Source organism: Drosophila hydei, unplaced genomic scaffold (genome assembly GCF_003285905.1).
Source record: "Drosophila hydei strain 15085-1641.00,03,60 unplaced genomic scaffold, DhydRS2 tig00000060-arrow-pilon, whole genome shotgun sequence".
NCBI classification, from domain to species: domain Eukaryota; kingdom Metazoa; phylum Arthropoda; class Insecta; order Diptera; family Drosophilidae; genus Drosophila; species Drosophila hydei.
This window is the reverse complement of record NW_022045656.1, coordinates 1,888,406-1,916,062: the sequence shown is the minus strand read 5'-3', so window position 1 is coordinate 1,916,062 and position 27,657 is coordinate 1,888,406. Positions and strand designations below refer to the sequence as shown.

General features: G+C 37.8%; 1 protein-coding gene across 1 annotated transcript; it reads left to right on the top strand.

Annotated features, from left to right (window-relative positions):
- Positions 1 to 4,759: 4,759 nt before the first annotated feature.
- Positions 4,760 to 22,983, top strand: LOC111592236 (myb-like protein AA). The gene is made up of 5 exons (XM_030226128.1): positions 4,760 to 4,996; positions 16,044 to 16,092; positions 18,636 to 18,768; positions 20,675 to 20,790; positions 21,055 to 22,983. Coding segments are annotated over exons 1-5 (2,229 nt in total). The 5' UTR covers positions 4,760 to 4,994.
- Positions 22,984 to 27,657: the final 4,674 nt, after the last annotated feature.

The following is a 27,657-nucleotide window of genomic DNA, read 5'->3' as shown; positions in this document are numbered from 1 at the left end:
ATTATTATTCAGAGTATCGCGATCAAGATGAAGGAAATTATCCTAGCATAAATTAGTGAGAGTCTCCGATGAGGGAATGGCCAGGCTTATCGGCTGTCAACTGCTCGAACGGACGAACATTTTCATTAAGTTGGGGGGGAAAAACCCAGCTGACAGTTGGCAACGACTTTCCCTCTGTATAGGGGCGGCTACGCAATTAAAGCGATCTGCAAGTGGGAACGAAACTCGTCTCCGATCGGACGAAGGGTTACCAAACCAAATGCGCTTTGTTTGTTTAATTGAATTTGCAGCTCACGACAAAGAGTACAAAGCAAACGAAAGGCCAAATGGAAAAAGATGCGTGCGATAGCCGCAGCGGTAAATTTTCGGCCATGGCTGAGCCCATCGATTGATCATGTGGTCAAGGGACTTTGCTGCACTGTTCAGCCAGATCAGCGACACCATCCGCGTTGAAAAGCCCTTGCTCCATTGGGAGCTGCGAATGAGCAGCAGTTCCTCGGAACCACTCTCGTCTCCACACATTATGTCTTTCGATATTCCTCTTTAGCCGACGCCCACCTCTGTTGCGGTTCGCCTTAAGAGCTGGCCTTTGCCTCTTTGCTCTTTAACAATAAGCATACTGCCTTTTGGCAGGCACTTTGTAACTTGTCTTCAAGATAATACAAATTTACTTTTTCTGTGCATGACTCTGAATGCTCTTTTTATATTATTCTAAAAAAATAACTTGAATAGAAACTAATTAAAACTGCAATTCATTCATTGGTATCTTTTAAAGGAATTACTTGATTTTCTCTTACAATTTAATTATTTTTGAAAGTTTTATTATTATTATTATTGTTTTTAGGTCACCATGAAATTAGTGTACAATTCTAAAAATCAAATACATTAAGCTGTTATGTAAAATCAATTATAAATTTGAATTTTATTTTATAATCGATAAATCGACAAACACTCAAGCTGCTTTATAAAACGTTTTGATAGTTATACGGACTATAAAATTCAACTAAATCAAGCTAAAGAAACTGGGGTACAGAGTTTTCAAGTTTCTTTCACTTTTCTGAGCTTTCATGATCGCAAGTGTATTCGAAAGTCGCATATAATTGCTCGACTCGATCATCTTGTTATTCCTGTGCTGCGTTTTCGTTTTTTTTTTTTGTTGGTTTTCGCGTTTATCAGTTAAGATCAGCCCCGGATACCTCGAGTAGTGGGACTGAGACTAAGGCTTATCCTGCCTGGATGGCAGCCTAGTTGCAAGGCAGGTTTTTGGTAATTTTTTTTATTTTTTTTGGGGCACTGAATTTTAATTAAAATATTTCTCAGGGCTTTTTTCTTTTTTTTTGCTGTTGCTTAGTTTTATAGGACTTCGCTGAGCTTTTCGTGAGTGTGACACATTTGCATCAGATATGATTTGCTACCGTCAAAGGACAATGGATACACACATATATATGTTTATATATATGTATATATCTTTGTGTGACTGATAATAAATCACTTAAAGGCCCACCGAGTGGTACGTGGAAAAGAAATAATGAGAGAAGAGAAAATTAGCTTGTCGCACCTGAGTTGCCAACAAGGTGGCACCACAGCTCATAAATAGTATAAACTTGTTTTTTATTCTTGTTGTTGCTGTTGTTGCTGTTTTTCCATTGTTCTTCGCACACATATATATCACATTCAATTGCAGTTACATTTGACACGTTTTTGTTTCTCTTGCGAAACATCTAAATTTCTTAGCTGAGGAGGCGACACGGCGCCAGCAGCTCGTTGCATGTCCTGCTGCGCTTGCCAAAAAGGACAAACACACACACACACCCTCACGTACACACAGCTTGAACATAGCAATTTTCTGGGCTATAGGTAGATGTTGGAATTCGGTGAGGCGTGAGACAAGATTTTGATTGGCCAAAATTGCGGTTGGATTTTTTGGGATTTTGGTTCGTTTTGGTTTTTCTTTTCTTCTATGTTAAGGATATTTATGAGTTAGATTGTGATTGGTGTGTAGGCGGATAGGCGTGTTCTGTAACATTTTGAAGTTGAGCCAAAAGGGAATAAAGTTTACCGCGTAGTTGTAGAGTGAGTGGATCTGAAAAGATTAAAAAGATATTATAATGTAGATATATATATATATCTAAAAACAATAATAAAATATATAAAGATAAAAACTGCACTACTTCGATATATATATATATATATATATATATATATATATATATATAAATATATAAATATATATATAACTCATGGGCAACAGTTAACGATTTGACAAGCATTGTATATCTACTTTCTTATCATTATTGTTGCACTTCATCAATTTTATTTGAATAATTAGTTTAATCAATAAAATGTTTTTTTTTTTCAATCTGTTTTATGTTTTATGTTTTTAAGTGCTCCGACATTTAATTTATCATTGTCATTTTTAGTTGCTAATTATTTCGACAGTTCCTTTTGAAAGCATTTCGGACGCGTTTGCCACGCATAAATCTCAATTAGCGGGCGTCTAATCTATCTTTGAGTTACTTTTTCGTGAACTGCGTAACAAAACGCACCTACAACTGATATTTGTTTAATGCATTGCCAAGTTTAAAATTGGAAAAAATTAAAAATAAAGAACTTTTAAATACGTTTCAATAATTGTCGAGCCAAAAAATGTGCAGCATTTATTGTTATGCCCTTGAGCTATTTGCTTGCGTGAGTTATTTCATTTATTTCATATATTTCATTTATTTGTATTAATAATTTAATTAAACATAATTATTGGAGTATATTATAAAAGCGCTTTGTTCTTTGAAATCGCTTTACAGTATTTAAAATTAAATTTAAAATATATGTTGTACAAATCAAATATTTAATTTATAGATATTATACTCTTAGTAATATTTATTTAAAATAAACATAAATCGAATTTGAAATGGCGCCAGACACTGCTTGCTTTGAAACGTTTGAACTGCTTGCCAGTTGCGAGGTGTTGTAACCCAACAAAAGAGTCGAACCGCAACGAACTGTTAAGTTTAAAATTCAAATTGTTTTTATCAACACAAAGTTAGAAATTTGCGCAATATTCGTTGTAATCAAGCATCTTGGTAAATGTATTCACAGAATTTGCATTTCGATATGCTGCCCGATTATGAGTCAGCGACATTTGACACAGTTTCGCGTAAACAAAATAACTGAAAAGGAAAAAGAAAACAGATAAAATGCGAGTGTTTTTGATAAGCGTAGCTACCGAATTGCCTGCACCTACATACTATCGAAAATATTTCATTGATGTCAAATGCTTTTGTTTTTTAATTGAACTGATTTGCTTGCTTGCCTATCGACGCATCACACTCACGGGCAAATACGTCGAACCGAATGCGATATCTGCTTTAAGTTAATTGGAAATTGAGATACGCGTTCAAAGTCCAAATTCAAGAATTTGGTATTTCTGCGCAAAATAAAGTTCTAAGAAATTGACTATTTGACAGACTGCTCGGATGCTGCTGCTGCTGTTGCTGCTGCTTCTGCTGATAGCCGCTGTAAACTGCTGTGTCGCTGAGCACGAGCTTCGCTTATCAGCATCTACCCCGACAAATTGCACTGAACTTTGAAGGGTTTCAAGATCTCATTAAGCGAAGAACAGATGAATAACTTGGGAAACTATTGATAATCGATTAGATTCTTAACTTTAACTGATCAATGGAAAACAAAGGAGATCGAGAGAGTTAATCGTGCCAATTGAACCTTGCGCAATGTGCTTGTTTAGAACTAAAAACTAGTTAAAACGTATCTGTTTCTTTGGCTAATTGTTAGTAGTACAAATTGGCATGTGTTTTTGCGTAGCTTTCTGAATGGCTTGAAGCTATCTCGAACTGGCTTGCATTAACAGTTTTCAGTCGCAACATCGAACTGGTACGACATGTTCGCTGCCATTTTGAGTTAACACTAACAGCATGTTGAGATTATTTAACAGTGCTCTGCTAACGTTTGGATAGCCATAGCGGCCGCACAATTGTATCTGTGTCTGAGTTTGTGTGTACCTTTCGTCGGTTCAAGATCGCTGCCGCGAACACAGCGGATAACAAGCTAACAAAAAAAAAAAAAAAACAAAAGAGCAAAGAGAATCAAACCAACACAACAAATGCGTAAAATTGAAATCGAAATAAAAGCCGGACGCAAGAAATATTCACAATAAAAGTAAAATAAAAACAAAAGGTTACATGAAAATTTTGGAAATGCCGTAAAGAAAATGCATGTAAAGTTTTATTTAAAATATGCATATGAAAATGAAAATGAAAGTGAAAAGTGCCTGAGAAAGATCCAATAACTGATTTTGTTTTAAAAATCGACTTACAGAATAAATATAATATTATTATTAAAAGCCAAACCAGTTTCACTACAAAATTGCCCCCAGTGCCAAAACAAAATTAATGATTAGTTTTATAACAAAATTCATGATTGATTGTGTAAAATACAAATCGAATAAAAATTCTATTAAAAGTGCAATACACACAAATAAAAATAAATAAATACATGTATAAATTTATTTATATAAATTAAATTTTACAAAAAATATTTATTACTACAACAACAACAAGAAAAGAGGAAATCAAATTGTTTGTTTAATAATACACAACAACAAGAACAACATCAAAAGTGCTGTAAAAATTAAGGAAAACAAAAAAAAAAAAACAAAAATCTTTTTTCGGCTTTTGTTGCATTTTTTTCGCTGTGTAATTTTTTATGTTAACGCGACACAATTTGCATGCAAAATAATCAAACATACACATAAATATACAATATATATATTAGGTACACACATATATATATTTATATCAATGTGTGTTTTCCACACACCTACATCACATGCATTACTTTTGATTTCCGTTTGGATTTCTGATACATTGCAACTTCAACTCGTCGCTCGTTCGCTTCCAGAGGGCAATACGCACAGACCCATGTTGGATTATAATTTATACCCTTAAATTTGGGGGCTACAATGCGGCCAGAAATATACAATGTAAGTATACAATCACACACATGCACACACACACACACACACACATGCACATACCACACCTCTTTCATTTGCAATAATTACACAATAATAGAAACGATTACAATCGCACTTAAATAGAACTAAGTCATACATAAATAAATATGTATATAGTATTTTGTGTATATGAATCGGTGATTATATAGACGCTAATTACGGCACTGATAACTGAATCTAGAATAAAAAATATTTCAGCCATGGTTTTCAACGATTGATTTAAAAGAACACAAGAATTTGTGGCTCACAAATAATTCCAGTGAAAGGCTTATAAAAAGTCGAGCGGCTCTTTATCATATAATAAAATGTATAATAAAATCTATAATGCTTGGTTATGGCCTGTGGCTATGGCAAATAAAATATATTTGTATGCATAATCAGGAACTCACAGAATTAGAAGAGAATGCGATTTCTCATCAAAATATACAATTATTAACTATTCGTACATTAATTTTTAATTGTGACAAGAAAATTTTTGAAAATTTTGAAAAAATCTAGAAGAATCTTTAAAATTGTAAAATTTGAACACGTCTTTAAATAATTGCAAATTTTATTATGTGAAAATGTGAAAGAATAATTAATAATGTGAAGGAATATTAACTAATAATAGATTTTGAAAATTGTTGAAAATTAAAATTCGAGAAGGACAATTAAAATAAACACATTTTAAGTATAATTAAATTTTCTTATTATATGTGTATACTTACATTGAATAAGCTCTTGCTTGCATATCATTTGACAATTATCACAATTTAATTCTCTAGATTACGCCAATATTCCAAGCACAACTGTTTTCATTAGATTCGACTTAAAGATAAATTGAAAGACTTAAAGAGTTGGCTCTGAGCATATGCCTATCCATTTTAGATGCCAGGCAACCACGTGTGAAAGCTCAGAAAACAGAAAGTAAAACAGCACGCCAGACAACCCAAGCCCAGAATCAGAAAAGGCTCAAAACTCACAACTGAAAATCCAATGCCATTTGGCATATCAAAAGCGAAATACAAAGGCAGTAAAAAGCACGCGGACACCATATGACCTGTGTGTGTGCGAGTGTGCGTGTGTGGCGTCCCTTAGGCAATATTTGCTCAAGTAAATATATCCGTTTCACACACACATTTCACTTAAAAACAGTTTTCGAACACATATAAAAAGCACAATTATATGTTTCAAACGAGAAATGTGAAACAGCGAAACCAACGAACGTGGTAATAATTGCGATTCATAACTTGTTATTGCACCAACACATGCGAAAAGCGAGGATAAAACATCTTCCTCTTCCTCTCGCTCGCACACACACACACGCACACACACTCCCTATAAGTGTGAGTGTATGTGTGCACAACCCCTTTTGAAAAATAATAAAAAGTAAAAAGAACTTTGCTGCAAAGGGTCGTCAGCTTCGGCCGTGGCGTGTCCTGATCTCAGGACAGTTACCTGAGCTATAAATCAATTGCAGCAACAGCAATTGCGCCAGCCGCCTGCCGCCAACTGTCAGTCGCTAGCGACAAAAAACGCTTCGAAAACGCCTCCATTAATCACACGAATTGGAACAATTTCAAGAATTTTTGGAATTACCCAAAAGTGTCAGCATATAAAAGTCAACCGGCCGCCCACCTGCCTTCAGCTCAAATGCAACAACACGAAATTTCATTAGTTAAATATTGCCACGCCTCTTATATAGCATATCTATATGTGTGACGGGCGCTTGAGGTCTGGTTTTGGTTTTGGGCTGTTTGATATGGGCACATTTAAGTTTGGAGCCACAACTCTAATTCGTTTATTAATTAAACGGAAAAGCACAGAGATAAAACACGAGCACACCCACCCAGACACACACATACAGAGAGTGAGAACTGTAGTAAAATGATAGACAATAAACCAAAGTATTTCAGTTTCATATATAGATATTTTTTGTTTGATAAGAGTCGCTTGTTTTTATGGCGCTTTAATCTGATGTGGATCACCGCTCAACTGAGGTGGCAAATTCTTAAGTAAGCATAAAGTTCAGATCTGTCAGAGATAGTCGAATAGATCATTTTAGATAATTGATTACAGTTCGAGCATTCGGTAAGCTACAAGTATCAAAACTCTCCAAATGCATAACTAAAATATTTGTAAGGATTTTCCTCAAGTTTCCTCAATTCAAAGATGAATATATCTTTGCATTCACTTTTTACAAATTTGTCAAGTTAACTAACTATTCTCCAAGGTTCTGGCATACAGCAAACATTAGATGGTATCTGCAAGTTCCTGGAGTACCTCTGATAATCTGTATAAATTTTAATCTTTCGCACGAGTGTATATACTTGTAGTTAAGAGCTTAAAATTTAATGAGCTCTCAAGAAAATACTCCGCATAAAGAAGCCTATAAAATAAACAGATTTCTTTGAAATATTTAAAAAAAAAACAACTTCAGATATTCTCCAGCTCCTTCATCTTCCCAGTCAGTCACATGGTATATTCAACCAACTGGACTTGGATTTATTAAAATTTACGATCTGATAGATACGAAACAAAAAGGCAGTCGAAGAGCGTAAATATTTGTATGACTTGGCACATATCTGCAGCTTTGATTAATGCAATCAATAAACAAGCAAATAAACATTCTCTATCAGAAGTAATCTTTCTTATGGTAACTGCTACTAGCAGGCTGAAGAGTTGGCTTGCGACCTGCTCAGTGTGCCAATTTGTCAACTTTTGTCAGTCTCTCAATTTGTCAGTCAATGATGTGGCGATTAGCTAGAAGCGTTAAAGGGTGCGGCATTTAGTGTTTGGGCTTAACGCATCAACAACTAAGTCGAGGGTTTGACAACAACGTTTACATCTCATAATGCGAAATGATGAATGCCAATGCGCTAATTATTTAAAGTGTAGACGAGACGACTAAGCAGGCAACTCGAATAAACAATGCAAAAATGCGCTAAAAAAAAACATTAAAAATAAAAGGCTGAGCAATTATTATTGCAAAGAAAAACATTAATGAAATATTACAAAAAAAATGTTATAGAGAAAACTGTTTAAGTAAAAAATATTATACAAAAATTGTAAGTCACAAAAATGTTAAAATAAAAAAAATACGATTTGGATCCTAAATTGCCAAATTTTGCAGTTAAGTTATAGATTAAATATAAAATTAAATACGCCTACTAATAGTTGCAAGTGTATCACCTGCTCCACTCGTAGATCTATAAATTAGTCCGTCCATTGGGCTCTGTCGAGTTTTGGACACATGCAACAGCAACATTCATATTTATTTGGAATGTTGGTTTTAAGAGCAAGTGCTTTCATAAGAACTTATTTTTTAGCTCGTGTCAAGCTGAGTTTAGCTAGCTGTAGCATAAACTTAACTTGATTTAAGCATACGTAACTGGAAGCTCAAGTAATGTAATCGTAACTCTAGCTATTTATGGCTTAGTTCTATTGTAGTTCTATCTCGCTCTCTGTCTGTTCCTCACCTTCTGCCTCTCTCGCTGTTTGCAAACAATTACGCAAGATCTGACGCCTAGAGCTGTGATGTAGCACAGGTGCACAACGTTCCAGGGCTAGTTCAATTACCCATTGATAGGGTTGTGTGGTGGGGTTCCAAGCCTCGCAGTGCCCCTTCGCCTTTGACTCTGAGACGTGTCGTGTCGAGTCGTGTATCAAATTTGACGGGCTCGACCATAATTTAAACGCAAGTCAAAACTACCTGTCGCCAACTTTCCACACACGACTCGACGATCCACTTAAAAAAACGACACTCACCCATACTCTACTTGAATATACACATAGCGGGTGGGCGGGCTTTAATAAGCAAAAAAACGTCGCTTGAAAATATAATAAAAAAAAACAACAATAAAAAATGAGCAAAAATGTCACTTCAAGTTTTTTTAATTAGGTTACGCGCGGGTGGCGAAAAGCTGCAAAAATTAGAGGGGAGCGCCAGTGGCATCCAGATAAACGAGAAAGAAAGCATACTCTATATGTGTCACTATATCATACACATACATCTACATTTATATATATATATATATATATTTTTTTTTTATTTGGATATATGCTGCTGCAAAAAGGCGCAAGTAAAGCCTATGCAGCGGCGTGGGTAGGAAGGGAATGGAGCCGGAGTTGAGTTCCAGCTAAAGCCGTGACACAGTCGAAGCGTAGCCTAAAAGTCACGTTTCATTATGAACGCTGATGCTTCACATTTGGAGCATATCGCATATAGCATATAGCATATATAGCTGAATGACTCGGGCGGCAGATATGAGTCAGATATTTTATAAATGAAACGCGCTCATGACTAGGCGATTGCTATTACTCTCAAATGCCTAAGCATCATAATATTCATATAAACATATACCTACATTTATCAGCCATATTTAACAGGGATTTGGATATGTCAATTGTAGACCAAATATTCACTGTACCCCACGCGAATTTTTAGGCAATTAAGTCTGTGCGGCTTTTGTATTCATGGCTATATCAATCGGGTTTGTATTGAATTGTTGTCGCCGATATGGCAACTTATAGACAAGTTAGTCTGTCGCCACAAGTGCGACGCGCTGTTTTTTATCTTATCGACAACACGTTCAATATTTACGCCATATACTACAATACTTACTACTTACTACAACAACTATAAAATTAAAAATAATAATAATAATAATAACAAAAGCGCCAAAAATGCTTTGAGCGAAAAACTATATTGTTATTAATTTATTTACTTAAGTTTTTTTGGTTAAGAAATAAAGTCACGGCCCTCGAGTGTTTGTTGTTTTGTTTTGGCGACTGCCAGCTGAAACTTTAGACTGGGCATTATTAAATACATACGTATATATATTTGTGTATGTATATCTCTCTCTCTATATATATATATATAAATATATATATGTCTATGTAAGTAGATTCGCCATAGAGCAAGTGTCGCCTGGTCGAGTCTTACAATTTACTACGTTTTGTTTGTTGTTTTTGTTTTCTTACTGCGCTTTCTTTTTCTTTTACGCGCTGCTATTATAAAACAATTGACATATTTGTGCTGTGCGATGAAGACAGCTGGAGCTGGCGAGAGCGAGTCAGAGGCAGAGACAGAGACAGACAGAGTCAGAGCGAGACAGTTGCGCACGCAGCGGCAGATAAATCATAGCAAAGTCGAATACGTGGTTGTAAAATTGTTCAATTTATGCAAATATTTGCATTACAAATTACCAAGTCGAGGGCTAAAACTCAACCAACCCCGCCCCTCGAGCAGGCCATCTCGCTCACTCCCCTAGCTCCCCCTAGCTAGACAGCTGCATAGGGCCCAGCGCTGATCGCCGTTGCACCTGACCTACAATGCGCAACGCAGTCTTGTTGTCTCTTCTGTTGTGTAAAGCAACAAACACACCCACTTAATACACACACACACACACACACAGAGACATGCACAGCGATCAAAAGATCAAGTTGCATTGCAAAATCAACGCTAACCAAATCAGTGGTAAAATTTTTGGGTGAAAATTAGAAAGTTACGAGCTTTTACAGCTAGCGGCAATTCTTTATAATATAAATGATAAAAAATTAAATAAAACATGCATAGCTCGGAGCTTAACTTAATTATATTCGACTTACGCTTCCAACTGGTTTTACTATAAATAAAATTATATTATATATTGTAGAAATAAAAGGGAATTTCGAGCAAGCAGCCCTGCATTTTCCACCTAAATATAATTTTATAATTTTATATAAATATAATTTTCTATCTATAAATTATTGCATTGTTGAGCATTTTAATTTAGCAACTGCCCAAAGCAAACAATATCAGTTTATATAAGACTAAACAGTGCACCACTTCATTTTCCACTGCATTAACAGCTGTTTTTGGTAGCAGACGTATTTTCCCGCTGGGTCTTCACTTCACTTTTTAATCGACTGATTTTGTGGGCCCATTCAATGCACTTGGCTCTGTGTGTTTACCTTGGACTTGCGCCCATCTGTGTCTGTGTCTGCGTCTGCGTCTGCTTAGCTGAACCCCCTTCTACTCGGCCAATATTGACACGTTGGGAAAGTTGCGCATGCCTAGCACAACAAAATTTATTTGGCTTTGAATGCTGCTGCCACTTAAGTAGCTTCGAGTTATTTGGCTTATCAGCTCGGTGCCACAGTCCGCACCCCATTCCTTCAAAACCAAAAGCAAAAAATAGAAGCACAGGAAAAAAGCAAAATTGTGCGACAGTAAAAGCGGCTTATCAGCCCAGCAGCTGCTGTCCCACAACACCCCGAGCCTGTACGAAAATCGCATTAGATACAAGCACTGCACAAACCCCTCCTTCTCCCGGCAATTGTCGCTGTGTTATTTTCACGCCTATTTGAGAATTATGCAGCAACAGACCGAGCTACATTCCAGAAGGGGTACCGCTAATGAGCCCAGATTTGTGTACCGGCACGACACCAGCTTAAGCACAGCCAATTGCCATCCTCCGTCATCCGTGCGCACTCCACGCTCCTTGTTCCACCTCGCATATATCTGTTACCCGGCGCTTCCTATGCTGATGGATAGATACATAGATGTTCTCCTCCCACAGAGGCGCGCAACGGCAAGCAACAACATTGGCTTATCTCTGGAGTACACTGAACTTCTGAATTGTTGTTGCTCGGTTGCTGCTGTTGCTTTGTCCCTAACTCGACTCTGCGGTTCCATATTTGGGGCGTTGTTGTTCCTACAAGTTCAAGCAAGTATCATGTATGTGACTAATCGAACCAGCTCGGGTGAAAGAGAGTTCGCGAGTTTTCCGGAGATCAGTGCGCAATGAAAATCTAACTATATTTACGAATAAAAAGCAAAATATTAAAAACAGTAATAAAAACTTAATTTATATATTGCTGGCAGTAAAACAAATGCAAGCGAAAATTTCTATATGCATTTTTACCAAAAATAAAATTTACATTTCTCACAAAATTACAAAGCTGTAAAAATCACTGTGGCAAGCTGTAAACCTTGATTTATGTTTTATTCACTTGTAGTTCCCAAACGTTTTTAATATAGTCTTGACGGTTGCATAAAAATGATATAAATATTTTCATATAACACACACGCCTGCCTGGCTGTCCGCCTGTCCGCCTGCCTGCTGCATAGGAAAAAGAACAAAGAGCATAAAACAAATCCACAAGCTGCCAACTGTCAAAGTCAGTAAACCCAGCAAAATGTTTCCCTTTGGAACTTCATTAAGCGCACGCCCCTAACGTACACAGCAGCAGCAGCAGCAGCCACAACAACAACAAGGGAACAAGCAACAACCAGGAACCAGAACAAGGCAAGAGTTGCGATTGCAGCAGAACAGAGGCTGAGGGAGAAGCAGGACATAGGTAACAGGATCTGGGCTGGGGGTTGACTGAGCAGGACTAAAAAAGCGCAAGGTGGATGTTGCAAGAGCATTAAATAACATAAAGTTACGCAGCAACCCCTAACACAAAAGTAAACGAAAATTGCATTAAGTGCAGCATGGCAGCCAAGCATATAGCAGGGGTAGGAGGCGCGCTGCAGCAGGGGTATCATTGCATTAGGGTGACCATCATTGTCATCGTTATACGCACAATTGACAGCAGGAAATTTCACACTAGGCCACAAAAAAAAAAAAAAACACGTGGCAGGAACAGCGGAAAGCGGAGCTGCTGCTGTAATTGTTATTAAGCGATTACATGATTCATGAGGCAGTTAAACAGCCACAAGGAGAGATATGTATATATAGAGAGAGTGAGAAAGAGGAAAGAAATCCAAAACACGTGGCAGTAATCAGACAGGCAGACAGAGACAGAGACAGCGACAGCGACAGCGACTCATACAAAATAGTCCTGGCAAATAGTCCTCGTCATATCTCGTTTGATAGTTGGCACGCTTATCACGTATCTTGACCCGCCATACATTTGAACATCTACTCAAGCGATAATCTAATCAAGCACGAATTCTTTGCATGCCAAACAACAAGTTCTTTGGGCCTTACTCGTTCTATAGATTAGGCGAAAGCAACAAGTTCACATCAAAACAGGCAAAACGTGCGGCACGTGCTGGCCAAAAGGCAAATCAATTTGAAAAGTAAACAACATTGTGACATTTTGGCATGGCTCAAATCAAACAGGAAAATAGGCAAAATGCTTTGAGTATTAAAATCTGATTTCTAACAAGTGGCTCGAGTTGACAGCTTGAGTTTAATCTGTCAAGTCGATCACAAGATGTCTGTGTTCTCTTTCCCTTTTCCTGTGACGATTGACGTTTGGGAATTGTGCTGGTGTCGTATTTGATTTACATTTTGCAAACTAATTACGACTAGCAATAAGTTGTGTCTGCGATTAGATTGCCTGTGACGTAGGTGGCTCAAGTATGTCCAACTCTGCATGCCCCAGCAACTCATGCTATTCTAGAGTTGCTTTTCGAAGGTCTAGCCTCTGTATAGGTGAGCTTTCGAAAGCTTCTCTTTTGTCGTTGCCTGCAGGCTGGCGGCTCAGCCGTGCCCGTATGCGTGTGGCCTGTGCGTGTGAAAGCTTGTCGACTCGACTCGAAACTCCCAACTGCAACCTTTTGTGTGGTCCTGTGCATGCAGGCACGTCTTGGCCCAAAACCACATTCCTCAATTGCAGTTAGACCTTAAATAAAATAGCTAAAATATATTTATATATAAATCTCTGTATGTTGTAGAGGAGAAAAAATAGAAAGGAAAATACGGAGTGAAGTAAGAACTATTCAGTATGCACAGTGCATGTCATTGGGAACGTCGCGACGCGTCGTCTATTGCGTCAGACACAATCAGTGAGTTGAGCTGACGGTAGCTGAAAAAGGCTCCGAAGATCCGAAACGTACGAAAAACTTTACTCAAGTTCATTTGGGCGTCTGCTCTGCGCTTCTGTCTGCATACCAAAAAGGTAATTATGAGCCGCATTGTAAGGGGAAACAAAAGTAAAGCACAGACGGCCATAGAAAGAGCCAATATCAAATTACATACATGAGAAAAGTGGCATAGAGACAGTCAACAATGAGGAGGAAGAAGAGGAAGAATAGAATATGCGTAGACAACAGCAGCAACAACAAAAAACTGTGCTTTAGCTACGGGTCACATGTCGGCATTAACTGAGCTTTTGTGTATTAGAAACTGGCCGCTGGGGTTCCATTTCGGCTTCAATTCGCCAGGAATTGCGGCGCTAGGGTTGATACGCTGAACAGTTAGCTGAACTTGAGATGGACTTATAGATGAATGTCTATATTAATAGAAGACAAGCTGTGCTTAGCAATCGTGAAACTGAGACGGGGTTCAATCTACAAATAAAAGAAATAAAAATAATTCTGACTGCTTAATTCTTTAGGCTCAACTATTTTGAAAAGCCTTTATCAAGCTTCAGACTTAAGCTAAAACACAAGATATATTTTTTCTAATTAATTCATTAATGAGCTTTAAGCAATGCCTATAAACTGCAAAATAATAAGAGTTGAAAACTAAATATTAAAATTAAAAAAAGTTTACAAACTGCATCAAATTTTAGTTAGTTAACTTAATTTTCTATAGAAATTGTAGGCAGCAGTCGTAGCTACTCCATAACCATTAGTTAATTCAAGTAATTTTCCCCAGTTAAATAGTAGTTTTTAATTCAGCTCAATACAGAAAAGCAACTTTCAATGAATTCGCCTCGTCAGCTGCGGTTCATTGAAATGTGAGTTGCCCAAATCAAAATTGTGTCGAATGCAAGCTAAACATAAAGTCAACTACAAGAAAAAGCAGTACAAAAAATAACGAAAATAAATTATAAACACAACTCATTTAGTTGCTTGGCTATGCGAATCGAGACTCGCCCCATCAGTGCGAAAATGTTTGAAGAGATATTTTCGATGCGATGCGATGCGATGTGATGGCATTTGCTTGGTTTATTTGATTTGAACTTTTTTATTGTCTGTGTGAAATTGAAAAATGATGATAAAAATCGAACCAGAGTAACGCGTACAAAGCCAAAAGCTATTCAACTTTTTATATATATAAATATATATATGTGTATATAGTATATGGTATATAGTTTATTTGGGGACTGCCTACTGTGAGCGCAAAACGCCTTGGGAATTGGGCCCAGTAATTTGCACATGGCATTGGCCTCTTGCCTCTGGCCGGGACTTGGCTTTGGTCTGTGGCTTGTGGCTCACTCAGGTTATTCGATGGTCCCTTCTATTGATTTCTCGTGCACTTTCAAGTCGGTTTTGTTTCCATTGTGGCTTGTGCGCGATTTTCACTTTTCAAAAGCAGCAGCAGCAAAAAGTAAAAGAGGCAAAAAAAAAAAAAATTAACAAGAATAAGAACAAGCCCAAGAACCGAGAACAAGGGACCTTCGTCCAAAGAAACTACCCTCTCGAGCTGTGCTTCTTCGAGCTATGGGTCTGGGCAGCTCTCTAAGCTGAAATCAATGACCTTTTGCCTCTGCCTCTGCCTCTGCCGCTGCCAAAGGGGATTAGTCAGCGACGCCTGAAACAAAATATATGCACTAAAAATATAAGTATGGTATATATATATACTATATATATGTATGATCCAATCGATAGGCACGACAAAAACAAAAACAAAAAGAGAGAAAAAAATCAGAAATGTTTTCTTGGCATTTTCCATAACCATTGACATTGAGCCAGAGCAATACTTATATTCATGAATACTACTCATGAATACTACTCAAATGAATACTAGTCGTGAATTCCGCTCAAAGCCAGTAGTTCATCTTTTGAGCTTTCAATAATATTGACGCTTTTGTTTAAAGAGCTCACGATCAGGCAGTCGAATGAACTGAAATGACTTAATTGTTTTTTTCTGCTTCCCAATCCCAGCCCCGAGACGGAAGTTGTACTCATCGAGATGAAAAAAAAAAAAACAGAAAAAACAAAACAAATCAATAAAATAAATAATAATCATTAATAATCTGTATGATTTATGCTAATTTTTTTTGGCATATAACACTTTATTTATAGTAGATATCGTAAGTCGTATGTTATCCTCTTTAAATGATATTCATCACCTGCTTCTCTATATTACAGGTTACTACAGTTCATGCTGCTCAATGTCAGAATTATTTTTATACTGATGGTAAGTGCAACTACTCAATTAGCAATAAGTAAAACGGTTTTCATAACAGTAAAGCAGGACACACATTAGTAGGCTCTATAAGACTAAAAGAAAACCAGATCCTACAGCATTAGAATAGCAGAATGCATTGAAGAGGGTATCTCATAGTCGAGCCTTCATTCCTCAATCGGTTCCCATTGTACTTGTACTTTAATTAAATACCACATAGCCCAAGATGACTTCGCACATTTGCACTTTATCTCAGGCTCAACTTGATAATGGGCGGGTACATATTATTATATTAAAGATCAGATTGCGCAGTTTGATTTACTATACGATGCGGTGTAAAAATGTGTCTAATTACTATGAATACTACAATTGAAAAAAAAAACGAAAAATGCCATTTAAGCCTCTTGTTGCAGTGTATTGAGAGACTGTTAACAGACTGTTAATAGACTGTTAATTGACTGTTATATATCTGCTAGATCCATTGAGTTTTGAAAGCCAAAAAAGATAATAAAATTTGTTGTGACAATTGTTTTTCAGCACTCGAAATAATTATCGTAAAAAACTCATATTTATATATATCAATATGTGTGTGTAGTATTTCTTTCCGTTTGATTATTATAACAAGATCAAGTGTGTAATCAAGTGAAGTGAAGTGTGGAGCAAGGGGGTGGCGACAGTGGCGGGAGGGCAGCTGGGGAGTTGCGGTGTCTGATATCTGAGCCGGTCAGCACGTAGTGTGTACACTGGAGTGGCTACGTCTGCGGATCTGCTCAGGGTCTGGCTGGGCCCTGTTGCATAGCCACTTGAGTCTGGCAACATAGTAATAAAAATAAAAAAAATAATAATTATTATTATTATTATTACACATGCACACTCACAACTACACTCAGAGTCGCACACACACGCCAAAACGTCATTGAACTATGAAAAAGGTCGCCCATCACAAAAAAAAAAAAAAAACAAAAAATTGAAAACTCAAAAAACTGAAACCAAACAATTTGGTTTTTTATGAGTAGTACAAACAGAAGGCCTCCACAAGGGGTGTACGGGACGGGTATAGGGTATAGGGGCAAAGGAGAAATAAACTGACACTGTTTGATTTTGTGTCAACTTGAAGTATGATGAAATGTCTGACAAGCAGCTGAGAAGTAAAGTTCACGAATTTCGTCAAGTGCCAAGTGGCATTTGTCAGAGGCGCTGATTTCAAAGGGGGCGATTCTGCCTTTGGCGTTGGGTCAATTTGTTTTGCGTTGCGCCTTCGCACATTAATTTCTCTGATAATTGTTGGCAATCACTTATGGCCAAAGTCTTCTTATAAGCCCTCGATTTAGATACACGCACATATTTTTAGCCATTCGACCAAAATAACTGCCATTAGATGTTTGCAAGCGGAGCTGTAGTGCCGTGTGGCAAGCTCTATTTCACTCTCTTATGCCAGAACATATCCATTTAACATATATATATATATATATATGTATATATATATATATATATATATGTACTGTCTGTATTACAGCATGTTTCGCTGACTGCGCATATTTTTGGGTTCTCTAGCAAAGTGCGCTATCAACAGATTTTTTGCAACATACTCCCTCGCTCGCACAGGAGTCGCTTATGCAAATGCTGTCAGACTTGGGTAATGTAAGAACAAAAATAAAAAAATAAATAAATAAACGTGTCGGGGCTAGACAGACACGGCCCAGACACGTGTTGGCTAACACAGTTGGCAACAGCAGCTAAATACTTGATTGAGGCATCGTACATGGCTAGCTTGCGTAATTTGATTTGATTGATGCTTTGCTTTTTATTTTCGATTGCTCGTTGATAAGCAATTTAATTTCCTCTTGCGGCTTATCTGCAGATGTTGACTTATATCTCTGCCTTTTACATGTCGTTGACAGCCCCAAGCAAACTGTGAATGATACACATATATATATAAATCAGACAATAGCAATGCGACCAAAAGTGCGTTGGTTTCGAATTGGTAATTGAAAACATATCAATCATACAATAAAACTTTTACAAAATATGTTTATTGCAAATACCCACTGTAGAAAAAATTAATCATTTTGGAATTCAAATCAAATTAAACAGAATTTGAAATGAGCTCAATCCAGAGCATAAAAATCAATGAAATAATAACAAATGAATGAGCCTGAGCACTTAAAGCCTTTTCTCCTTAAGTTTGTAGTTCTAACGCCCTACACATTGCCGTCTGCAGACGACCCTCAGCAGAGCTGTTGCCACAATGTGCAGGATTAGCTGATGTTCCATTCGGGAAAAAAGCAATTTGCTGAGAGCTGCTTTAATGGTCAGTGTTGTGTAGCATGGCCTGGCGGCTTGCTGTAGCACAGGTGTGTAGCCGCCGGCCAGGCTCAGGTGCAGTTGCTGTTCGCCAGGTCTCTCAGCTCTCATAATAAAAAGTTTAGCGTATTAATTGAAATTTATGGGCAGGATTAAGGCTGCAGTTTTTTGGGCTTATGCTGTTCCGACCATACCACATATACCATATACCATACACCACATACTCAATTCTCCACTTGTTTCCTTTGCAGGTAATGCTTGCTCTTGTATCTACAACATGTGCAAAGAAAACGGAATACATTTTAACACTAAAGACCGACAACAATCGGGCGCTGCATATCAATGCGCACGGCTCGGTAACAGCAGAGGATATATCACTAGCACGTAAGTACAGCTATACCTGATATCATTTCCACACTCTCTACATAATATATATAGATATATATATATATATATATATCTATGATTTATGGTTTGTTTCGGCGCCCATCAATTTCCATTGTTTGAAGCAGGGCGCGCGCGCGTATCTCGAGAGCTGGTCAAATGGCTTTTAAATTGAATTGGCATTTATTTTGAACTCTGGTGCTGTCTGTGCATATTGCGGGCTTAATTAAATTATTGGTAATTTAATATTTGATTGATGTTATGTGGTCCGCCATGGGCGCTACGATTGCGGTTTCATGCCAGCCTTCTTACAATTTATTTGAATTCATGCGGTTCTCTTACTTCTCGACCTTCCCTCTTTGCTCCCTCTCTCCCTCTGCTTCCTCATCTTTCATATTTGTAATTTTGCCGCGCGCTCGGACCGCCTCAGTGGGTGAAGTTCAGGAGCAGAGCTTCGCATACACAAATGGGTTGTTATCTACGCGCTAGCGACAGCAGTCACATGCAATAAGCGTGAGAAGTTAGCGGTGAGTGCAGCCTACTCAATAGGCATAACAGATTCAGCTATATCAGGGGCATTGGCGAGCAATATGTTAGATCGTAAAAGGTCTGCGATATATCAATACGAAGAAATATAAATTTTTAGATATATATTGACTAAGGCAAATCTATAGAAACATATATTCATATATCATTATAGATAGGTATCGAGATACATTTAGATGCAGATACAGATACTGATATAAATAAAACTTACAACTTACTTATCGAGAAGGAAATAGAATAGGTATAAATTCAGATACAGATGTAGCTATGGACACATATGCAGATATAGATATTTCAGTCTGAAAAATCAGAAATCGATATACATTTATGAAAGCAATAGACATAGCTATAGATACACAATATACTGGAAACAATTTGAACAGATCATTTCGGCTTTTATCGCTTTCAAGTAATGTCATAAAATTTCTTTAGATTGCGTCACGCTCCCCGCCGATCGTTAACCACTTGACCGGTGCAAAGTTCAGATCGCATAAATAACACTCCAACGTTGTTCGCACGTGAAGTTCGCATAGCAGCTGGTCAGAGATAGAGCGAGAGAGAGAACGAGGCGTCAGTCTCCTTATAAATTAAACGAAAAACTTTGTCAGTTTGGTATTTTATCTTATCTCATATGGTAGCAAGTGCTACGCATTGTTACTATTGTTGTTGTTCTTGTTGTTGTTCGAGTTGTTTTGGTTGATTCAAAGGGAATACTTGGACTTAAGCTACAAGAACTTTGCCAGAGCTTAGCCAGTTTGATCGATTTGTTTTTGTTTTTCTGAGGCATTGCCGCAGCGAGGGTCCGTCGCATGCAACGATAGCGTGAAGAAAGATGCTTGAAGGTTTTCAGGGTTAACCATCTGCCAAATACAGGCCCTTATGGAGAACAACTGCGCCTCGGCGAGGGTCTCTCAAATTATTGTTGGCTTTATGATTGGCGCAGCTTGATAAGAGCTCAGTTCAGTAATTGACTGACACGCACCTTGCTGATTATACGGAGAATGAAGTGAGCTGGGAGCCCAGAGCTCCGACAGCGGGCGACTGTAAAATCCACGCTCATTTAATTTCATTAAATGTTTGACTCTTGTTCCTATCGTTAGCTGCGCCGCAGCCCCCTGCCTACCTAATCAAACCTTTCATAACTTTATCGAAAACCTTTCAATTAAATGGGTTATCTGGCCAATGAAGTGTGCGTGTGCGCGTGTGTGTGTGTGTGTGTGGAGAGCAGCTGCCCCACTACTCATATAAGCTGGCTCAACTAGCATTATTTATATATTTACTTAACTAACAGAAAGAAAAAACTTTGTTTGTTTATAATTAATTAAAATTGATTTGTTTCTCTTGATAATGCCCATTGCAGAATCCCTAACAATGAACAGTGTTGGCGATGTACTCAGCGAGGATTTCAAAATCACCATCTATGCCAAGGATGTGGACTACTATTTATGCTTTGCCCAAGGCAAACTGGTTGGAAAGGTAAGCAACGGCATTTTCAATTGTTTACTAAATAACATTCCACTTAGATATCATTGTTGAATTTTGAGAAATAAAATCACATTAATAGATATCAAAAAGCATATATAGATATAAAATCACGATAAGGTTTCCTTCGAAATATCGATTATAAGGCTAAATTTATTGTCGATCCGAAATATTTTATTTACAAATGAGAAAAGTCTTTACTTACTAAGCCCAAACTTTAACTTTATTTTTGTTTTTCATTTTCTTGGTTCTCTTTAGAGAAACGCCACAAACGATTGCCACTTCAGAGAGTCAATGGATCGGGGATATTATCAGTATACGAATGCCTACAATCCGGTGCTGCGCGTGGGCATCAAGTCAAACTTTCGCCCGATCGGGCCTAAGGGTATGCAGAATTTGAATAGACGTTCCCGTTTCCTGTTCAATCGCGTGATGGCCGAAGATTTTCACAGCAAATTGGCCGGCTGGAAAAGCAAGGCTAACAATGCGACAACAACGTCAACAACAACCACGACATCCACCACAACAACAACAACAACAACGACGACGACGACGACAACAACGCCCAGACCAGTGGCTGTAACAAAACGCGCACGTGGCAAGCCACTGCGTCGCACGCAGCCAACAGCAGCAACAGCAACAACAACAACAACAACAAACACAAGTATTAATAGCGATAGTTCTTCTAACCCCCACAACAACAACAATAACAATAGTTATAATAACAACAACAACAACAACAATAGCCGTAAGTCCCCCAACAAAGCGAATGAGGATGCGCTGCGCGAGCAGAAGATCATCAAGCGCAACCAGCAGTACCAGCGACGCGTGCAACATCGGCAGCAGCAGCAGCTGATGCACAAGCGCCAGCGCCAACGCCAGCGGCAGCAACACAAAGCCGTCGGCGCCATGGTCAAGCCACAGCCGAAGAACCTGATGGTGCGTCATCATCACAACAATGCGACGTTGCTGGAGCGACGACGCCGCCGACGCCTGCAGCGACGTCAACAGCAGCGGCTCGAGCAGCAGCAGCGCGAGCAGCAAGAAGAGCGTGAGCAGCGCAAGCAACAGCTGCCCACAGCCTCGTCCTCCTCATCCTCCTCGTTCACAGCGACTGCGGCGTCAACAGCGCTGACAGCGACTGCCTCGCTGGCGCCCTCGGCGCTCAATCTGTTTGCTGGCATGTTGGCAGCGAGTCGACGCAAGCGCGGACGGCGAAAACGCGCAGCAGCAGCAGCAACAGCAAGCGCTGGCAGCAATGCGGCTGACATGGATATGCAGCTGGTAGAAACGTCTTCACAGCAACAACAGCAGCAGCAACAGCAGCAGACACAGGACGTGCAGCAGCACCAGCAACAACAGCAACGACAGCTACAACAACAACAACAACAAAATGAATACTCAAAAGCCTATGTTAATAGTAACTTAAACTTAAAGCTAAAGCATAAACAAACACTAAACGTAGAACTAAATTTAAATAGTAATAGCCCTAATGTTAATAATGCAATACCTGCCTTGCCAAAAAACTACAACTACTTGTACAGTAACGAGCATTATAATATGAATACTAAAAGTAGCACGACTGATTCTAGTAGTTTAGAGATTAGCACTAAGTTCGATAGTCCAAATAGCCATAGCCATAGCCATAGCCATAGCCATAGCCATAGCAATAGCCAGAGTCGCAGCGAGGAGGGCGTTGTTCAATTCAAATTCAATGATACCATTGACAATAATCTTAAGAAGTTGATAAACGATCGAATTGATAGCCGCAGCAGCGCAGCTGCACCAACTGTTGTTGCGCCCAGTCGCACTCATATTGTTGAGCATAATATGAGCGACGATAGCCATAGCAACAACGACAGCAACAGCAATGACAGCCACAAAGCAGGGAACTACTTCTCGGCCTTAGAATTGCAGCAGCAGCAGCAGCAACAGGAACAGCCACAACAGCAGCAGCAGCAACCTAATATTAATAACTATGATGCTAATATTAATGTTGTTAACGATAATCGCAATGATAATAATGCGGCGCTGCAGCCCAATCATAACCATAATAGTAATTATAATGAGCAATTTGCGAATGACGATGAAACGATACGAATTCAAAATAAATATGAAACACATGTAGTACAATACAAACCTGCCGTATTCATTGCACATGGGTTGGGCCAGCTGCTTCAAGGGTAAAGCGCATCTAACGGGGGTTACACGGGCGAAGCTACGCCCATTTGTATCAAGCGACTTCCAAGGGTCAAGATGAGGTGAACAAGAAGTTGTCGAGCTCGATGCCATGACCTGAACTCTATCTATATTTTTGTATTTCTAGTGACTGTAACTCTTGACCTCAGTCAACTCAAGGGAAATGGATAGAACCTAAAAGAAATGTTAGTTCAAACATCCATAGCTTGAGGTAACTTGAGGCTTCGCGCTCTATCAGACAAATGGCTGCCAGCAATGATAGATCGACTCTGATCGATTGGCTGTCATCAGAAAAACACATTACAGCGTCGGTCCTTCTCTGCTTCTCTTGCAGTTCAGACATTAAATACTCTTCGATATCTACAGATCTCTGAGAAGTATTTCTAGTCGAAGACTCCAGCACTTGTCGGCATGGTTAAAGTGACAATTGGACTACTCTTGCAGTTGTGCTGCATTTATTCATCTATGTATATATTAGTTATGGATGCCATTTGCCATTTATTATTTGATTTTAAACGTTCACTTTCTCTAGATTGATATCGAGTCATAACTCGACAATCTTTCATTTAGTGGCCAAGCAGCTGTAAACGATTCCGCTTTTATCAAATTCCCTTCGATTCATTTTTTGGCTTTTAAGCTTACATCAAATCACTTCTAAGTCGTGGGGTCATCTGGCAAACTGAAATATCGCGATTAGTGAATGGAATTTCGTTTCACAAATGGACATTCCAAGAGCATAATACAAAAATCGTGTAACACTTGATAAGAATCTCCAACAATGTGACAATGTGTTAATCTCCATCTATGACCTTAATCCGAGCGGCTTGTCACAAGACAAAAAAAAAAAAAAAGCAGAAAGGCCGCAAGTTCGAAGCGCGTGGGCGTTCGAACTTTAGAGCGAGGGAAAACTCTTGATACGTACGATTTGCTGGAATGTCGACGCGCCGAATAACTCATAAAGAAATATGTAATACTAATAATAATATATGCAAAGTATACAAGATTTATGGCTTGTCCAAAATTAATTACCCAACGAGAGAAAAAAAACGAGCAACAAAATTGTGTGCGTGAATGCTAAAGCTATTTTCGAGTCAACGATATGCAAATTGAGCGCAAGTGCGACGAGTGGTCAAGCCAATCCAAGCCATCAAAATAGATGCCGTTGTTATTGAGATTTATCAAGACCTGCTCCACACCTCTGCTGTCTCCGCCACGGGCCGCCAGTTGACAGATCTGGCCAAAACAAAGGCCGAAAAGCAAGGCGGAGGCGCGAAGTCCCCACAACAGCGACAATTCAAACCTGGCGCCGTCTGCGCGCGCCTCAAATACAACGCCAACACGCCGTCGGCGACGTTCGCTAATGAAATTTTATTATGCGCCAAAAGTAATAATTTATGAATTTGCTTAACAAAATATATAAATAAATATGTTAAGCAATAAATTGAAATACACAAATCAAATGTCAGCGAAACTCTGTAGCCGATGCAGCCCAGAGCAAGTTTGCGTAACTTTCCATTGATAATCCAGAAGATTTCTGGGAAAGAACTCAATTCTCGCTTTCATTAGGTCTTCAATTCTATTCTGAACACTTATGAGCTCTAAGCCAATCTCAAGTCCACCATCTTATTAGCCATAATATATGCCCAGCGTTTCCAGAATAACCCAAATATAAGAGCTTAGCATAACGCGCTTTGGCGTCATTCACATATATCAACGTTAAGTAGCTGTGCGATTTAATATAATATTTATGAATCGGGCACAAATGGCAAAAATAAAGATCAATTTAGAAGACATTTAGTGATTGAATGTGAAATACCCTAACCACTTATTTATTCCTATAAAACTTACCTTACCAAAGTCGCTTATCACTTTCATTGCTGTGTTCACAGGGCATAGTTAGAGCAACTTTCATTGTTATGCTTTCATACAGGGTATTACAAGCTGGCCATGTATTAAGTATAATAAAGTAGTTAGTCAAAGGTTACAGTTGCTATAACTCTGTTAATTAATTATCCGCAAGGGAACTCGTATTAAATCATCCTTAGAATTGAGCACATAGATCACAGAACTTATATAGCTCATATCCGTCTACAAGTAGATAATCGCTTATAAAAAGTTCTTATTCTTGAAGATATCTTATCTTATCTTTAATGTAATCATATAAGTCTTATCCAACTTCTTTTTCAAGATATATCAACACTTCCAACAGGAAGGGTATGCAGTCTTCGACGAGCGGAACAGCTTTGTTCCTTCGTCATTCTTCGTTCAATTCGATATCAATAGGTGTTCCTTTATTACTTTCTTGTATAAATATACATTTTATTTAAATATTTTTCTATAGTTACCTTCTTCTTTGGTATTCGTTTTTTTATTATTTGTTGACTTTGGCATCGCTATTGTCACACTAATCCAATACGGGGGCTCAATGGCGCCTTCGCTTCGCACATTTGATGGCTTCCATCGAATTTTTTGTTGCTTATTGTTATTAGTATTGGGTTTAAATTTTTTTTAACATTTTTGGTGTGTTTATTAGCCAAATTAGCGCTTCAGGTGAAATTTAAGCAGATTTTGCTTGAGCAGCTGCGTCTCTTTATGGGAAAATGATTAGATCCGCTTACGGTGAGTATTTTGAAATTTTATGCGTTTATTTTTATGACAGTTATTCTAATGAAGAAACACTTTAAGCCGCTGCTTAAATGACGGAAATACCACAGGTTCACACACACACCGACACGCACACACACTAATTCTGACTGCTTTTGTATTCAGTTGTATCTTTGTATCTGCAGCGCTTTGTATCTGCGTATCTCTAACTAAGCCTGTATCTCAGATCGCATCATGTTGACTTTTCAGCCATTTTCCAAGTTCAGCTTACGATGGGATTTGCAGTTTGCATGTTGTCCACAGCAGACATTACGGCGCATTAGATGAGGCTTATTTTAATTGATCAAAATTAAAATTAAATATGCATAGAAATGTGATTCATGATTTTTTTGTTGCTGGTCAGCAACTTAAGTAAAAGTAACAAGAGAAGTAGCTGTGCTCTAGTCGAGATTGCCCGACTAAAGGATACTAGGAAATTGGCAGAGCTGCAGAGTTAAATGTAGAAGGCTACACGCACGCTCACACACACATGCATACAATAGATAGAAGTGTAAACATTGCAAAATTCTCAACTCAAAAGAATTTGAGCTTAAAGGTTGTGCAACATATTTAAATAATGTAATTGATTTTTAAAATTATGAAATGAAATATAAAATGGTATAACAATAACAAATATTTTTAATGAATTTTAAATTTACATAATAATTTTAAATTAAAATTGAGTTCATTTTTAAATAAATTTAAATAATAATATAAAAAAATAATAATAATATAAAAAAATAATAAATTTAAATAATAAAAATAACGAAAAAGAAAATTCAAAAATTATAAAAGAAATTAATATAATATTTTTTAATAATAATCATATCTCATATATAAATAAAATAATTGTTTGAGAGCCGACTTTAAAAATATCTGCACACTATGGCATATGGAATATTATTTTTATTTCTTACTATCTCCAGCAATACGACTCATAATTTCCTCCAAAATGTCATGTAATGAAGACATATTTATGGGAAGAATGGTTAAACATTATATGATAATTTATCATTATAATTTAGCGTAATAGTTGAAAAATGCTCAGATGTTAGAAACAAATCAAGTAAACCTCTGCTTTCAATATTTTTACTGAAGGCATTGATTTTTGGACCACAAATCAATTAAATAACATAACATTCTTAAAATAGAAATGCCATTGCTAGTAATACAAATCAATAAATTAACAAAATCTTTTTATGTTTAATAATTTTTAAAATTAGAATATACACTCAAGCCCAACTGGAGACAGAGAGAGAACGAGATAGAGAGAGAGAGAGACAGACAGTGAAAGGTAAAACAAGTGGAGCGCAGTTAATAGCGGTTCGCACCACTTGCAAGCCACGAAAGTGGCCAAAGAAGTGCGTCACATCTGTCTCCTCGTAATGTCGATTTATGGCTGCTATAAGGAATATTTATCGCGACCACAAATTCCAAATTAATGATGACCGAACCGAGTCGATGATATACTATGAAGTGTGTTCTGGCGCCGTTTAAACGGAATATAATAAAAGTGGAAATTTATAATGCAACAATTAAATCGCAACTCAAATCTGAACAACAGCCAAAAGAAACAGTATATATATAAATGTATTTATATGAAATGCCAGCGATTTTAATGGCATCATTAAAAATGACCGAAAACAGCGTATCTTAACCCATGACGGCATCAAAGATATTTAACGACTTCTCGCCTTCATATCGACGCATTCTACCAAATTATTTTTAAGCATTCACATCTATATACATATATATACATTTGTGTATATATTTATTTATACTATTTATTCTATTTCTGTGCTTGTCTGCTGTGGAAACCGGTTCACAGTTCGACTCCCCGCCTGACGGTTTAAAATTAAAAACTGACGCGCACTCAATTAAGTTTATTGCATTGCAAATCATGTCCGTAGCCCATTTTTATGACATCCAATGCCAAATAGTGTGGCGAGCGAGGTGTCAAGATGATTTGTCAATTTGCACCACGCCCCATGCTGCATGCTGCATGCTGCATGCTGCCCC

Excerpts from the sequence above, each read along its gene's own strand:
- LOC111592236 (XM_030226128.1), top strand. Across the intron at positions 16,093-18,635 it reads GAATTATTTTTATACTGATG|GTAATGCTTGCTCTTGTATC; the intron begins GTAAGTGCAACT and ends TTTCCTTTGCAG. Across the intron at positions 18,769-20,674 it reads AGAGGATATATCACTAGCAC|AATCCCTAACAATGAACAGT; the intron begins GTAAGTACAGCT and ends TGCCCATTGCAG.